This window comes from Scleropages formosus, chromosome 23 (assembly GCF_900964775.1).
Source record: "Scleropages formosus chromosome 23, fSclFor1.1, whole genome shotgun sequence".
Lineage (NCBI taxonomy): Eukaryota > Metazoa > Chordata > Actinopteri > Osteoglossiformes > Osteoglossidae > Scleropages > Scleropages formosus.
In genome coordinates, this window is record NC_041828.1 from 14007987 (window position 1) to 14023130 (window position 15144).

Here is a 15144-nt window from a genome sequence, read left to right on the forward strand (position 1 = left end):
TTCAAAATAGTTTTCCAACACAATCTGCAAAATGAAGACGGACTTAAGAGTTCAAACATAATATTTAGCCTAAAATCCGCAAATTCTGATATTAAATGCATAAGTAATGTAAAGAAGTAATTACTAGTTCATTGAATTATGTTAAATATTTGTAAAGGTCGATGTTCCCAGAAGTGGTGCAGTGCATGAGGAGGGCTTTACTATAAAGCACATTAAAATTCATTTAACCCCCTGCTGAGCAGACCAGACAGATGGACATTCTGAGCTGTACAGCGCTGTCTTATGGTTTCGCACAACTGGGGAGATGTGAAGGTTATTCTCTCCTTTCCCTTTTGACTGAATGAACAGTTTTCTTTCTCATATTTGCCCGTGGTTCCTTTACAGGTCCCACCAAGACATCTACTGTTACCTGGCTTAATATACCTTCGTTTGTCTAGATTATGATATGTGACAGACTCACTTTTTAAAAGCTTATTGGGAGTAACCAGATCTTGTAGGGAAATGCATGTAATGCCATCTTCCATTTCCTATCTGCAGAGCTTTTTAAAAGATTATTTTTAGGTTGCTTAGCAACAATGACAGACAGTGGGGGCTGTTGACTCAGGCACAATGCATGGGAATTCCGTGATAACTGTCAGTTACACGGACAAGAAATAATTCTAAAAGTACCTCTGCGCGAATCATGTGTTGAGTGTTCATTTATGGTCATTTTCGGATCCCACTCACATTGAAAAGCAGTTGTATTGCGCATATCTGTCATTTTCAGTCCACTTCAAGGTTGCAGTCGTCGTTCGTGGAATAATGTATATTGATCGAGGTGGCCGCAATGAACTTTCTACACTACCTTGCTGAGTATTCCACCAGAATGGTCCAGCCTCTCCGTTTCAAAACACGCAAAGCCTTTGCTCAATATCAAAAATCTCTGCGTTCTCTATGTAACTCTTGTAGCTGTTCATAGCTGTGCATTTTCACTATGTTTCTATGCTTCCATTGCAATAGCTGCAGGGTTATGATGCTGTACACGAGACTTTTTCACAAAGCTTCCTTTCAAAGAGTTTAATCATATGCCTCTGCGTGGCAAAACACATCATCTATTTTCTTTTTGTGTTTCATTCATTTCTTGGTTTTTTTATCAAATGTCATTTCCATACATGCACACGTTTCTCATTTTTTTCTCATGATATTCCGATGAGATCAGCTCCTAAAGTAAATTGGATAAAAAGAAATGGCAATAATACCCATACATACTTATGCAAAAATAAAGGTTTAAAACCTTGCTCTGAATTGATGTTGTGAAACATTTACTTCTGTCACTATTGTGCTAATACTGTCAGTAAAGACACATGCATTTTTTTGCTGAATCAATGTAATTCCCACAAAGCGTTGAAGAGCTTTCGGCAACAATGATAAGTTTTGATATTTTCGTAAAGTTGGGATGATGGCTCGCACAAGATTTACACTTGCACTAAAACACGTTTTCTAAATTGGGCTACGCTATGCTATGTTTTCTGGCGAAAAACATAGACTGTAGCCTATGATAGAGCTATATAATAAATAAGGCCATACAAAGAAACTACACGGAAAACGCTTTAAACGGGATGTCCGTTTCGCGCCTCGGTGTGTTTCCGCGGTATTAATGAAACGTGTTAAACTGTTACGGTATTTTATACCAGACTGCGGTGAATAAAAACACCCCGTTGTGCGGCTTACTGGGTGAAACCATTGCCGAGAACACGGAGAGACACCTGCCATGTGTGCGGACCCTTGTGCGCAGCACGCGACCGCAGCGCGAGCTCGCGACGCTCCCGGCGGAGCGCACAGCGTGCAAAAGGTGCGCGAATCACAGCGGCCTCGTCGGCACAGGGGGTCTTCACTGAAATCCCCCGTGCTGCGGTGCGCGCGCACCCCCCGTGCCGCGGGTGGCCGTGTCACACACTGCCCGCAATGGCGCTGCGTCGCTGCGTGTGCAGCCGCGCAACCGTGTGTCACATTGTCTCGATAGGCGGAGTAGCGAGCGGACCTCGGGCGGTGCGGGAACACACACGCGCAAGCGCTCATTGAGAAGGAGCTCCGCGCGCCGATGCGCGAGGACCCTGCCTGCGCGTTCTGAGCTGCGTCTCCCGCCCAGCATGGCAAACGGGATGTTAGATTATTTGTTTTCCCGCGGCATCTCTTTTGAACCATGCAATGCACGTAAGTGTCTCTTTTGTTTTTGTTTTTTTTTTTTTTTATTTCTCCCTCCCATACACTGTAGCAACAGCTTGACAATATTGTAGATACAGAGCTCACTTCTGCTTTTTCGGTTAACAACATCACCATCCTCCCGTATTCATCATGCACGCACCGTTTTCCCTCCTCCGGTGATTAACGAAAACAACATGTTGTTTCGGTCCAAATCATAGTGTCTTGCAAGATGTAGCTGTCATTCAATATGTCCTGCTTGTGTGTGCTGTTTGTCCACTGAAGCACACTATGACACACTAGTGTACAGAATGGTTTTCACTTTTACACCGTCTGAAATTGCTATAATAATAGGGTGCCCAGTGTAATGTCAGTGTGTGACATCATATATTCCTTAAGGTTTATTTCATCCGAGCTGTGTGTTGTGTGGAATGAGATTATGTTGACTTCCAGGCATCCATCAGCTCCGAGGTTTATAAATTGCCTTTCTATGTAACAGACGTTTTAGACTGAAAAACACTGTATGTCCGTACTAGCCCTTGCTTTGTATGTGATATATAAATATACCGGCGACATGATCGATCATGAACAAGCGATGCTTATGAAAATGGAGTAACGATCAGGTGAAGCGCTCCCGTGTTTATGCACAAGTAATGTGTGTTATTAATATAGTGTATTTATTATGTGGAGTGTTGTATCGATGCCTGGTGGTGGTTACGATTTCAGCCGTGTTTACACCGTAGATGAACCCCCACAAAGTCAAGTGTATTCAACGGAATAATGAGTGCATTCGTCGTGTCGTCGAGGCGGTGCGGTTTCAGCGGCTGTGCTGGATTATTGTGAAACGTTTCTGTCGTGTTTTGACGTCTCCTGACGGCTCTGTCCGGGCCACACACACACACACACACACACACACACACACACACACGTCCCGTTGCATCGCGGCGGAAGATGCGCGGTGATGCAGAGCGCGGCGGGGCGGTGAAAGAGAGCGATTCCCATGCGGATCCCGAAATGTGTCTCCGAGGAGGCTGTAAATCACCCCGTGCCCTGCGACAGACCCGCTCACTTTATGCTCAGTGTTCTTATCTGTTCCACAGAGGCGCTCTGCTTCTCCTCCACATCTTTGGATCACATGCCACATACGGTATGAGCTTGCATTTAAGATGATGTGTTATGAATTGAGCGCAAACTGTGTGTCCTTCTAGCTGCCTGGACATGTAAAAATTGTGTTTTTTCGCTCTTTTCATTTTCTAGTTGAGGTTTTTTTTTTTTTTTTTAAGGGCTCATTTTTTGAGGTTTGCAAATTTGATGTTTTTGCTGTGCTTCTTCATCAGGTATTTCTTTGGTTCTAGGAAATTCTGCAGAATGCAGTGTGGGAGCACGTGGTGAAATGAAACACTGGAGATGCTGAAGGCTCCTTTTCTGAAGGAAGCATGATGAAAACGGAGGCTTCCGGGGAAAGGTCCACCCTGCGGAGTGCCTCACCCCATCGAAACGCCTACAGGGCTGAATTTCAGGCTCTGAAGAAAGCCTTCGACCAGCCCCGGCAGGATGGAGACCCGAAGCATAAGGATCCTGAGAGGCCCAAGCAGCCAAGAGGCCGGCAGTATGGCACCCACGTCAGCAGGATTAAAGACATGTTCATGCAGATGGGGTCAGAGAATTCCAGCGCCACCCCCAAAACCAAAGGGAAAGATGATGCGTCGCCTCAGAAGATCAACAAGCCTACAAACTTTGTCAACAGGGCGGATGGCTCTGTGGTGAAGCTGCAGCCTTCCCTGAGCGAGCGAGCCAGCGGTTCCCACTCCAAGTTCTCCGAAACCAGGAAGCTCTTCGAGCAGAGCACCCGCGAGGCCTCGCAGTCACCCGTCTATTCTTCCAGTCGGGAGAAGCGGGGTTCCCACGAGCATCTGGACGACTTGAGGGGCACGCGATCCAACAGGGGCAGCACGGACTCCCTGGACAGCCTTTGCTCCAGGACCGAGGCCTCGTCGCCCACCGTTAGCCAGCTGAGCGCTGTTTTCGAGAATGTGGAGCAGCAGCAAACCATGGGCTTCAGGAAGGGTGGTGGCGGGCGGGCTTTGCACTCCCCCGATGGGTTCCAGCGACCGGCTGATCTCAGTGAGGATGACACAAGCTCGCGGCGGTCGCCAACACGCGGCAGCCACAGGTATCGTGCGGGTAAGAACACCATCCCTCCATCATCGTCCTCAGAAGACCTCCTCAGTCCCAGTCCGGTGTCCGAGGCCAGCAAAGCCATCTCGGATGGCGTCCAGCAGAAGACAGCAGAACCCAGAGACAGGGAGAGGGACCAGAGAGACGCCCAAAGCAGGGAACAGGGAGATGGACACCGGCAGCACAAGCAGGTGGGGACATACACAGAGGCCGTGGGAGTGAGTACTGACCCGGCTGCAAGCAAGGCTGCAGTCTGTGATGACGCCACCAGGAATGCTGCTCACGCGCCAGCCGGCGAGACGGATGAAGGCACGCGAGGTGGCCCGCCCGAGGACTCGCCTCAGGTGGCAGAGAGTCTGGCCAAGGAGCCCGAGGAGGAGTATAGTGGCAATGAGAGGGTCGTTTTTAATGCCGACGGTGATGCCTGCTACCAGGGCTGGGGAGAGAGCTGCACGGACCTCGAGGATGAAGCATATGAGGATGAGTGCTTTGACCCAGGTTCAGAGATCAAGGAGATCCCTGGCTTGCCAGAGGAGGCCGAGGGAGAAATTCCAAAGGGGAGGAAGATCAGATTCAGCACTGCTCCGATGAAGGTGAGACGGCTGTCATCGTTCTGAATGCAAGAGTTCCAGGTTTTATAGGAAGGTCAATATTTCACTCTATTTACACTTTAATTTCCTCCTTAAGATGCGTAGAATATCTCCTTTGCATATCAAGTTTCAATTGAAATATCAAGTGCTAATGGTTTCTGAAAGATTGCTTCCACACAGTGTTTATTATTTGCATCGAGGAAACCTGCAAATGGTGTTTTGGTTTGTGGTACCAACTAAAACAAAATTACATTCCATTCCATATTAAAATTTAATGTTTTATAAAATACTTCTGTGAAGAATCCTGTTACTAGGAAAATAGCAAGGCCTCTAAAGAATGTTAACGAAGGGATCATTACCTGGCAAGTTGACCATTTTAAGGCTTGGATTGATGTTTACAGAGCTGATGCCTATGTTGCTTTTGTCATAGATTAGTGTTTCAAATGAGGAACAGGCCACAGTGTCCCGCTCTATGGCTCAAAAGCGCATCCTGACTGTAAGGTGTGAACTTCGACACGGATTCAGATCTTTCTCCTGTTATTTGCACACGGTTCATGTTTGGAAGACATTGTGATCATGTGTCACACTGTGATACTAAAGATGTTGGGTATGCAGTTTTGTGTTCCAGGTCCCTTTGTTCCACACCCCTTATAGAAGCTTGGTGATGATTACCTGTTGCCAGTTATTAAAAACTGCTTCTGTCTCAGAACGTTGAGAATGTCTTCTATTTACAGACCTGGAGGCTATGACAAATGATGAGGACAGAGTGATGATACGTTTAATTGTGTGTGTGTGTGTGTGTATGTGTAATATTGTGTAATATTGAATTAACCGCTGGTTCAAGTCTCGGACCTTTAAATTAATAAACGATAGATTTTTTTTGTTTGAGATTCTGAGAACAAAAGAGTTTCCATATTCTCAAACTCACTGAGTGTTTATGGTACTTCATGTAATTGAAGCTTTATATCAAGGACTGTAATTAATAGCTGCCAGCCTACATGCTATTGCTGTTCTGTAAAAGTTGTTACTATACTTACGAAAAAGGTTGGAAAGTTTGGCTAATCAGTAGAAGATAAACCACCAATAATACTTGTATGTCCGTGCTCTGCTGAGTTTGACATTCAATTTCACCTTTTCCTTGTAATCTGCTTATTTACATCTTGGCATCATTTTGTGCAGTAGGTGGCATAGCATGGTGCAATATTAAAATAATGTCAATTAAATTAGCATGCATGCAGTGAACATTCCGCAGTCTCAAAAGCGACACTTCTAGAAGTTTAATGGTAGTAGTTTTACAGTTTTGATCGGGATGTGAGGACGCAACCATACAATTAAAAAAAAAAAAAAAAAAAAAACGACAGAACTATTAGCAATAAACTAATTGTTACAGCAGGCTTTGGAAAATCATTTGGTTTGCCTTCTTAAATGTCATTTGGGTTGTGCCGTTGAATACCTCTGTGCTTTTGTTTTTCAGACAATGTGTGGCTGTTGTTCATTAATCATATGGAATATTTAACCGAGGCAGCATTTTCTGGAGATGTGCAAACAGCCGGATCTTTTCTTCGGCGCACTGACTGAGAGAGGGAACGCAACACAACACTGCCTTCTTCTGCAGGCAATTGCTATTCACAGAACAGTTTTGCTATTCAGCCTCCGACACAATAACATAGGTCAGAATACCAAGGTTGTTTCTGAGTCTTGGTTTTGTGCAGAAGACATGACGACAAGTTCAGTCTCTACCTGGGTGCCTTTGCCCTTGAGGTTCTGCTAATTTATTAGAGCTCGAAAGTTTGAAAAAAAAAAAGAAACTAATGGGCAACATTTGGCTCTGAGAATGAGAAAAGACCATCAGAGCTCATCGCAACGCGTACACAAGTACTTCGCTACACCCTAAAGCACGGCCAGTATTCTCTTTAGTTAATCTTCCTTAAAGATTTCTCTCTCTAATATTTCTTAGCTGATAAATCTTTTCCACATCTAGGCCGTTAAACTTTAATTAATCTCAAGGTATTTGGAGGCTGTAATCAAGGCTTTCCATACTATTTAATTTTTCTGCACTGATTACTCCACAGCGAGGAAAAACAGTCTTACAGAAAATTAAAAAAAAAAAAAAAAAACAAATTTAGTAATGTATGTATTGCGTGTTTGGAGATCAGAGCATCTTCTCTTAACTTACTCCCTAATGGTGTCTTGAATATTGTTGTATTTTTAGTTTTCTAAAATCATTCACTGGCTCAGGAGAATATGTGATTTTGAAGAATTGTGTCATGTGTTATCAGTGTTGGTGAATGAGTCCGAGTACATCAGATCCCCCACCTTTCAACCTCACGCACGGTTGCTCAGCCAGTGCCAGTTCCAGTTGTCTGTCTCAAGGCTGCGTGCCCCGCAAAACCCAACGTCCACACGCCGGGCCAGCCACTGCGTCAGCACCTTGCGAGGCCTAGGTCCAAGGTCCTTTGTGACTCATAGGCCTACCGAGTTCACTCGGTGCAATAGCTAATGCTCCCGGCTTCTCCCAGCCTCTGCTCGGCCTGCCGGTAAGGAGCTGCCGTCTGCTCTGAATGGGAATGTGGATGTTGAGCTGAGAAAGTGTGAGTATGTGTGTGATGCTGTGTAAAAGCAGCAGCTGAATAAAAACCTTGTGTTTTTAAAATTTCCTTGTTACATCTTAGGTTTTTGAATCTGAAAGTTGTCTCGAAATTAAGCTTTTAAATCGCTCAAGTAATCGTTACGCTTCGAAGCGATAAATGCCGAGTATGTTCAAAATTAAGAGAGAAATAAAAATTACAATACTTCCGGTAATGTATATATCCATATCCTTTACAGGTGGTGATTCCTGAACAAAAATTTCTTGCGCTCATTGCAGGCATATGTTTACATGGACAGTGTTTTACCCCTTTGTATGAACTCCCTTAAGTGTTAATATTTCAGAGAGTCTCCATGAGAACTTGAAAAAATAGACTTGGTGTAATGTGGCAGAAGGTCAAAGTAGGTGTCCTTATTTTTGAAAGAAAATATCACTTAAGGATAATGTACAGTACAATCAGAGTGTTTCAGTACCTGAACAACACTTCATCATGACTGAGAAGGAAAATATTAAATTTTTATCTGAGATTCACCTAACTCGCTCACTGTCGATATCCAGTTATCCAGTGCAGAGTCCCGGTGGTCTGAAGCCTATCACAGAAGTATGGAGCACGAGGCAAGGCACACCCTGCACGTGACACTGATCCATCGCTGGGCAGCCACGCACAAACACGCTGCAGACAATTTAGAGTTACTAATCCACTTGAAACACCCATCTTTGGATTGTGGGAGGGAAATGATGTGAACAAGCAAACTGGAGACAGACTGATTGGGGATCAAACGCACGCCTGATCGCGAGCCCAAATGCTGCGAGGCACCCGTCCTACCTGCCGTGCCATAAAGCAAAGATTTAATATGAAAGAGAAAGGAGGATAGTAGATCATTTGAACAATTGTTTTTCCATTCCTCTGAATTGAGAAAAAGGATTTTCTTTTATGGATAATGCTGACTTTTCATGGCTGTAACTTGTGAGATATTCAGCTTCTTCTAAGCATTTCTTCCGCATATGTTAGCAAACCTTTAAACTTCTGCATGCCTCTTCAAGCTGTAACAGCAGCTTACGTTCCTGTCAAGTTTGGATTATTCCCTGCTGCATCTCACTGCATTGCGGGAGACTGGATTTGGCTAAAGAAATTCAGTCATAAAGAAATTTTGCGGCGTTAGTGTTATGTCTCGTATGTCAGCATTAAAAAAAAAACTTGACACGGCCTCAGGAAAGGAAGTCATATGAGTTGCTGTCCCTGAGCAGAAGTCAGCAGAGAACCAAAAAAAGGTCCAGCAGAAGTTTTGTTTTGGATTTCAATTCCGATTTTATCCTGTCATGATCAGGGCTGGATAGAGTCTCCGTGTGATACTGTTAATGAGCTGGTACTGTTTGCGTGATAATGCTGTTGACGCTTGAGCTTCTCCAGCTGAACCTTAGACGGGTTGTGAAGAAACATGGCCATCGCGTGGTTTCAACGAGGCGATTCGGTGTCAGACACCCCGCTCTCCTTTTGTGACCTTATCCCGGTCATGTGGTCCTCATTGTTCCAGTGCCCACCCCATGGCAACCGGGAGCACTTGCAGCACCACACAATGTTTCACATTGTCGAGAGGTGCTTGCAGTGGTGTAACTGCAAATTTATTTATCCACTGTGCATTCGGCAGCTGTTTCTATTAGCAGCTGGACTAAACGTGTAGTGAGCCACCGGTTGTGCGGAGAAAACGCGGAATATCTGGTGGCAAAGGGATATTATTTACTGATACTGCTGCATTTCATATTGCTTGGGCAGAGGAAGCTATGTGCATTGCTCAGCTAAGTTTCACTGCTAACGCCATTAATTCACAAGCCCACCTACTTTGTTGGATTTTTGCGTTTAATGAAAGGAGAAATTGTTTGCTGTGGCTTCCATTCTCTGTACCTTAGAGCAACTCTGAGGGAGATCCGTTTTCTTCTGCCTCTGTGGGTTGGATGGGAGCTGAGATTATGCCAAGCGCTCGTAATGTATCACCGCGTGAGATTCTTGGCCAGATAGGCTGCCTACGGAGTGAAGAATGTGTTGCGTTAGAAAACAAACCTTATTCCCCCACCCTTGTCACTTTCATCACGAATGCATACAATGTATATGGTCACAGTGAGATGATGCAGGGCTTTGGCCTGCGTATAGATTCCTGAGCCCTTGCATCTTTTCCCCCCATGTCTAGCACCTGCAATCACACAGTATGACTCATCGTCATGACTCACAAAAGCAAGAACCAGTACATTCGCACTTCATAAAGTCACTCTTAATGCTGTCTTAATGTACAAGTACTAGCATGGGGGGTTATTGTGTCTACTTAAATGTATTGTAAATGGAAGTTGGATTGACCGTCGCACACGCTTGCTGCGGAGGCTGAGCATCTACCATCGCCATGGTGACGATGGAGCCGCTTGTGACGTGCTTCATGATGATAAACATGAGAGAATAGGCTGTTGCTGTTCGGAGTTGCACTGAGCAGACATGCCAGGCGTACGGATCACTGGTTCAAGGACAGGTTCCTGATCGACTACCATGCAGGCCTCCGGGGAAGATGACCAGGTCGTCTGTCTCAGACATAGCAAGGCCAAAAAGCTACTTAATACAGTCAGAGGTGGCTGGCGGTGGCCCCGGCTTCATGCAGAGCTCTTTCCCGAAGCCTGGCACCAAAAACGACTTTGCTTCTCCCTCCTCCTGCAGCAACACCATCCCCCACTCCCCCCACTGGACAGTCTTCACTGAGAACAAGTACTCGATATTCCTTAGTCTTGAAAAGCGAGCAAGTCTTGAACGGTGTCAAAGAATCTTGCTCCTCCCACTTGTCACAATGGTGCAAACGCAAGAAATGTCCTCAACTGGGCCTGTCGCCTGGGGAGCAGCGAAAATTGGCGGAACACATGGATTGGTAGAACACGTGGGTGTGAGCGTGGAACATGGAGCGAGTGGGCTATTTGTGTAGCATGCCTAGCCACTTCTTACCGTGTCCTTGTGAACCTCTAGGAAGTAATATCTTACTAAGGAGAACAGGCTATTTTCAGAACACGCTAGGTATCTAAGTGTGGTTTGGGCGGCTTGCAACGAAATTAGTATTTCAGTGGAAATGATCTCATTAGATATTGTAGCTTCGGCCAAATGATGAGTGGTGTTGGTGATCCTTTACTCTCTGTTAGTGGCTTGGGATTCTGCTGTTACCCCAGACAATGACTTATTTATGAGTCAGCTACGCCAATATACATTGCATCCTCCAGAAATCTACATATTTTTTTTTTTTCAACAGAAAGGAAAAAACTTGAACAGTGACATGCGATGTGATAAATGTTATACGCTACTGAGCTATGTATGAGTTGGGCACAATATTTATCGACGACTTTAGACAGCTAAGCCACTGGAACAACACCAGGAGATGAGATGGAAAGCGTGATGATCAAATGCATTTGTGTGCCTGCCTATACTGATTCTTTGATCAAAAATGTATGGTAAAAGTGTATAACAGTTGGTGTGTGTTCAGGTTTGGGTTGTTACCGTGGAGAAAAGACATTTGTTATGTTCGAGTGCGCGTTTCAGTGTGAAGCCTCTGCGTCAGCTTCCTTTTATTCCCACATACTTGTTATATCAAAACTGAAATCTCAGAACTCTACTAAATGTATTCTCTTTTCGCCATGCAGAGTGCACTTCCCTTTTATTGTTCGGTCTTCTAATGTGATTGTAATGCATTAACGTCTATGACCAGCAATCATCCTCATACCTTTTCAGCTGAGACTGTGTCCAGTGTCACTCTTGTGTTGAACAACATTATGCTTTCAAAGGTCCATCAACCTTTGATTATGTTCAGGTTCCAAGGCAGTGAAATAACATGTATTTGAAAGAGCTTTTTTTTGTTGTTGTGGGGTAGCTGTTTTATTAAAGCTGATTCATCAAAATGCTTTCACTGTATTTTTCATAGTTCCACATCCTCAGATAATGTTAGCAGAATAACCCAAGAGCACTGTATGGATATCACAGAAGTAAGTACACATGCAAAGTGTCACACTGGAATGAACTACGCGCTTTGAACGAGACTGATCTAACAATGCTGAAGACAACCTTCTGAAGAGCTTTTGAAAAGGGCCTGAGATCCTATCCTTTGAGGAGCCATTCAATTTTACACATATCCACAGGTCAGCTGAGGTCAGGTGCAGAACAGCTTTTCCTCATCGATGCCCTCAGCCACCTCTCACGTATTATTGCTGGCCGTCCTCCGCTGCTGGGAGCATGGCCTGCATAGAACATCTTGTCCTTGGTGTCCACCAGGTGATGTTCGGTCGGAAGATCTGGCTGCTCGCTTGCAGGGCACAAGAGGAACCGTTGACTTCCTCTGCAGCCCTCACGGAGCTCTTCCTGGCAGGCAGGAAATCACATGACCTGTGTCTGTTCTTTGGCCAGTAGCAGTTTGCTGTGTCAGTTCTCCTGGTGCTGTCAAAGCTGTGACCATCAAAAGAAGCCTTTCCCTGATGACTTTTATATTTTATGGCAAGTTTTCCTGCCTGAAAATAATGCACGCTTTGGCTGTGTTTCAGCTTTGCATACTTTAAAACAGGCTCCAAGGTTAAATGCACAAACATTTTTCCCTCTCATGCTGCAGTGTGCTGCAGCAGGCGTGCTTCCTAAATGCAGAACACAGTTCTGAAATCCATTATATGTTTCTATTGCTAATCTGCAACAAAGCGGTGTACAGTAATTGTGTTTCTAATGATGCAAGACCCTTAAGGACTTGAAAAGACTGATGGCATGCCATCCGTCATGAAGCTCTTGCAGGAGGATGTCCTGCGTTCCCTTGTCACAGTGGCGAGGTATGGCTCTGCTCCTCAGCTGTTTCTTAGTAGTCTGGTTTTTTTGAAAGCACGAAACAAGGACTCGGATTAAATATCACGGATCACGAAATAACTTCGAGAGCGTCATCGTACTGTTCGCACAAGTAGGTGTTTCACGGATGTCGCATGTCGGCAACTGAAGGGAAACAGATTCCGATGGACGAGCAAAGCGATTGCCACGGTGTGGTAGTCACACTTTCATTTGCAGATTGATGGTAACAATTAAACACCTACAGTCTCTCAGTGATGCTGCAGGAGCTGCCGCAGCCGTGTTTCCACAAGGGTCTTCGGGCCATTCGATCTCTCTGTCTCGACCGCTGTGAGCAGCTCAGGAGCGTAGGGCCGTCCCTCACACTGGAGCGAACCACACATCAACCTTCATGTTGATGCGTTTCCAGTGGGGGCAGAAGATGAACGGTGACAGAGGTAGCCTTGAGGACTTGAAATCACAGCTCCACCCTTTTTAAATTTATGTGAGGGAGATGTGTTTCAATCTTTTCCCAAATTTATCTTTCCAACAGCTAAATAATGTGCTGCAGAAATAGTGTGCATGCTTCTCAACATAGTAGTTAATATGCACGCGTGAAACATGTTGGCTAGGAATAACGAAAATCCGATTTTCCGGTGTTCAGGTTTTTAACACGTACTCGAACGAGGATTATGACCGCAGAAACGAAGAGGTGGACCCTGTTGCATCGTCTGCCGAGTACGAGTTGGAGAAGAGAGTGGAAAAGCTGGATCTTTTCCCAGTCGAGCTCGAAAAAGGTGAATCCCTTTCTTGTGTTTTTTTTTTTTTTTTTTTTTCACTTTCGAAATATTCAGCAACACATCAAGTTCAATTTGTGAAGACACAAGCATAGGAGAACAAATATAGTATGTAGAGAAATTGTGTGTGAAATGTGTTCATTTGTAAATAGAGAAACTGCACAACAAATTGACTATGAAGGCCAGCACATTTAATTTTAATTATACATCCACTCACAATGCATCCGCATTCATGTGTTGAGTGCTGTGTGCGGCCAGTGCGGTAGTATTCAGGGATTTAAAAAGCACAAACAGACTCGCTCCCACACACGAGCTAATGCGGCTCCATTGACTGCTGTGTTCGCCGTCCCTCAGATGAGGACGGGCTGGGCATCAGCATCATTGGGATGGGAGTCGGTGCTGACGCAGGCCTTGAGAAGCTGGGCATCTTCGTCAAGACTGTCATCGAAAAGGGAGCTGCAGAAAGGGATGGCAGGTAATGGGATTTAGAGCCAGGTGCTAGCCACCCTGTGGAGAGAGGGATTAGCAGGAACTGGATTAGGACTAGGAGGGCGAAGGGAGAAAGGGAGGGACCATTTAAGGACAGACACTCCACTGGGGGATGCAGTGGTGGAAAAAAGTGCCCATCATTTTGACTGATTTGGAGGTGGGCACTTGAAGTGGGGGTTATTGTGCTCAAGGGATTGGTGACTTTGACTGTACCAAAATGCATAGAACACAGAGGTCATCTCCCATGTGTGTATATATATATATATATATACTGTATATTTTTTTGTAAATTTTTAATCATGATTATTGTAAGAAAACATCATTCAAAAGGAAATGTTCTAAGCATCACCTTTGTAGTTCTTCAAAGGGACAGAAGGAGCACTTGGGGTTTAAGCCTTCGTCAATCTGATACATCACTTTAGCTGTCAAAGATGCTTGGGCATGGCTATTTTTTCATACTTCTTGGCAACGTGAACCCAAGTTGTGTTTGCCTTTGGCGGGCGATGGAGTAACCAGTGGCCGACTGAAGCTTTTCACGTTTCTTCCTACTTCATTGCCTGGTGAATTGTAGGGTTACGGACCATAAACCCTGATGATAACGGAACTTTCCGGCTAATTGTGCAACTGGGGGACGTGACTTGTCCTGTGAGGTCCTATGACTGCTACTGTTGTATTTAACCGTTAGGAAATGGCAATATGTAGTTCTTTTTGTATGCATTCATTGATATAACACTTTAAACATTAAAAATAAACACCACAGGTGCAAAATGACATGAAAACCCTAAGATATTTTTATACGTTGTATAAAAATTTCTTACCTTTGTCCATGGTGTCATATGATATAGAATGTACAACATGGAAAATTATAATGTTTGTTTTAGACCTCCATTTGCAATTAAAATGAGTATCAATATTTATTCTTAATGCCTCCATAACCAATGCAAATGCGTGAGAGCTGCGCCACCTGAAGAGAGGGCAATATTATTTGTAGATGGCATGGGTTACGAGTGCGGTCATTAAAGTGAGTCTGAGCAAACATGGTAAAGGGTACGGTTGTTAAAGTTTGCTCTCATTACGCAAGAATAACTGGAGGAGTTACACGTCTCTGCTACCAATTATTTGGACAAATCGGTCTTCTTTCTGTTTTTCTGTTTTTTAAAATACTTTCTTCACCATTGGATTGGACCTAACGCTTTGACACATGCAAATATCTGTGCTCCATACGGGGTTAAAACTAGATATGCCATCTCCTTTTTTCGAGGTGTATATGTTTGTCTCCCCAGGATCAAGGTCAATGACCAGATCGTGGAGGTGGATGGGACCAGTTTGGTCGGTGTCACCCAGAGCTTTGCTGCTGCTGTCCTGAGGAACACCCAAGGTGTAGTCAGGTGAGCATGCCTATCGTATTGATTAGAATCCTAGCATGAAAGCTGCATCTTTTTTGAGCCTTATTTCTCACCTGCGTTTGAGTTAAGGATTGTATTTCCAATATCAACATTCTTCACC

At 44.6% G+C, this 15144-nt stretch overlaps 1 protein-coding gene across 1 annotated transcript in view; it reads left to right on the top strand.

Moving 5' to 3' along the window:
• Positions 1-1961: 1961 nt before the first annotated feature.
• Positions 1962-15144, top strand: part of ppp1r9a (protein phosphatase 1, regulatory subunit 9A) — a 36964-nt gene continuing 23781 nt past the window's right edge. Inside the window, exons 1-5 of the mRNA XM_018731836.2 lie at positions 1962-2193; positions 3519-4952; positions 13017-13149; positions 13504-13624; positions 14922-15026. Of these exons, the coding sequence (XP_018587352.2) occupies positions 3618-4952; positions 13017-13149; positions 13504-13624; positions 14922-15026 (1694 nt within the window). The 5' untranslated portion in view covers positions 1962-2193; positions 3519-3617. The remainder of the gene's footprint in view (positions 2194-3518; positions 4953-13016; positions 13150-13503; positions 13625-14921; positions 15027-15144) is intronic.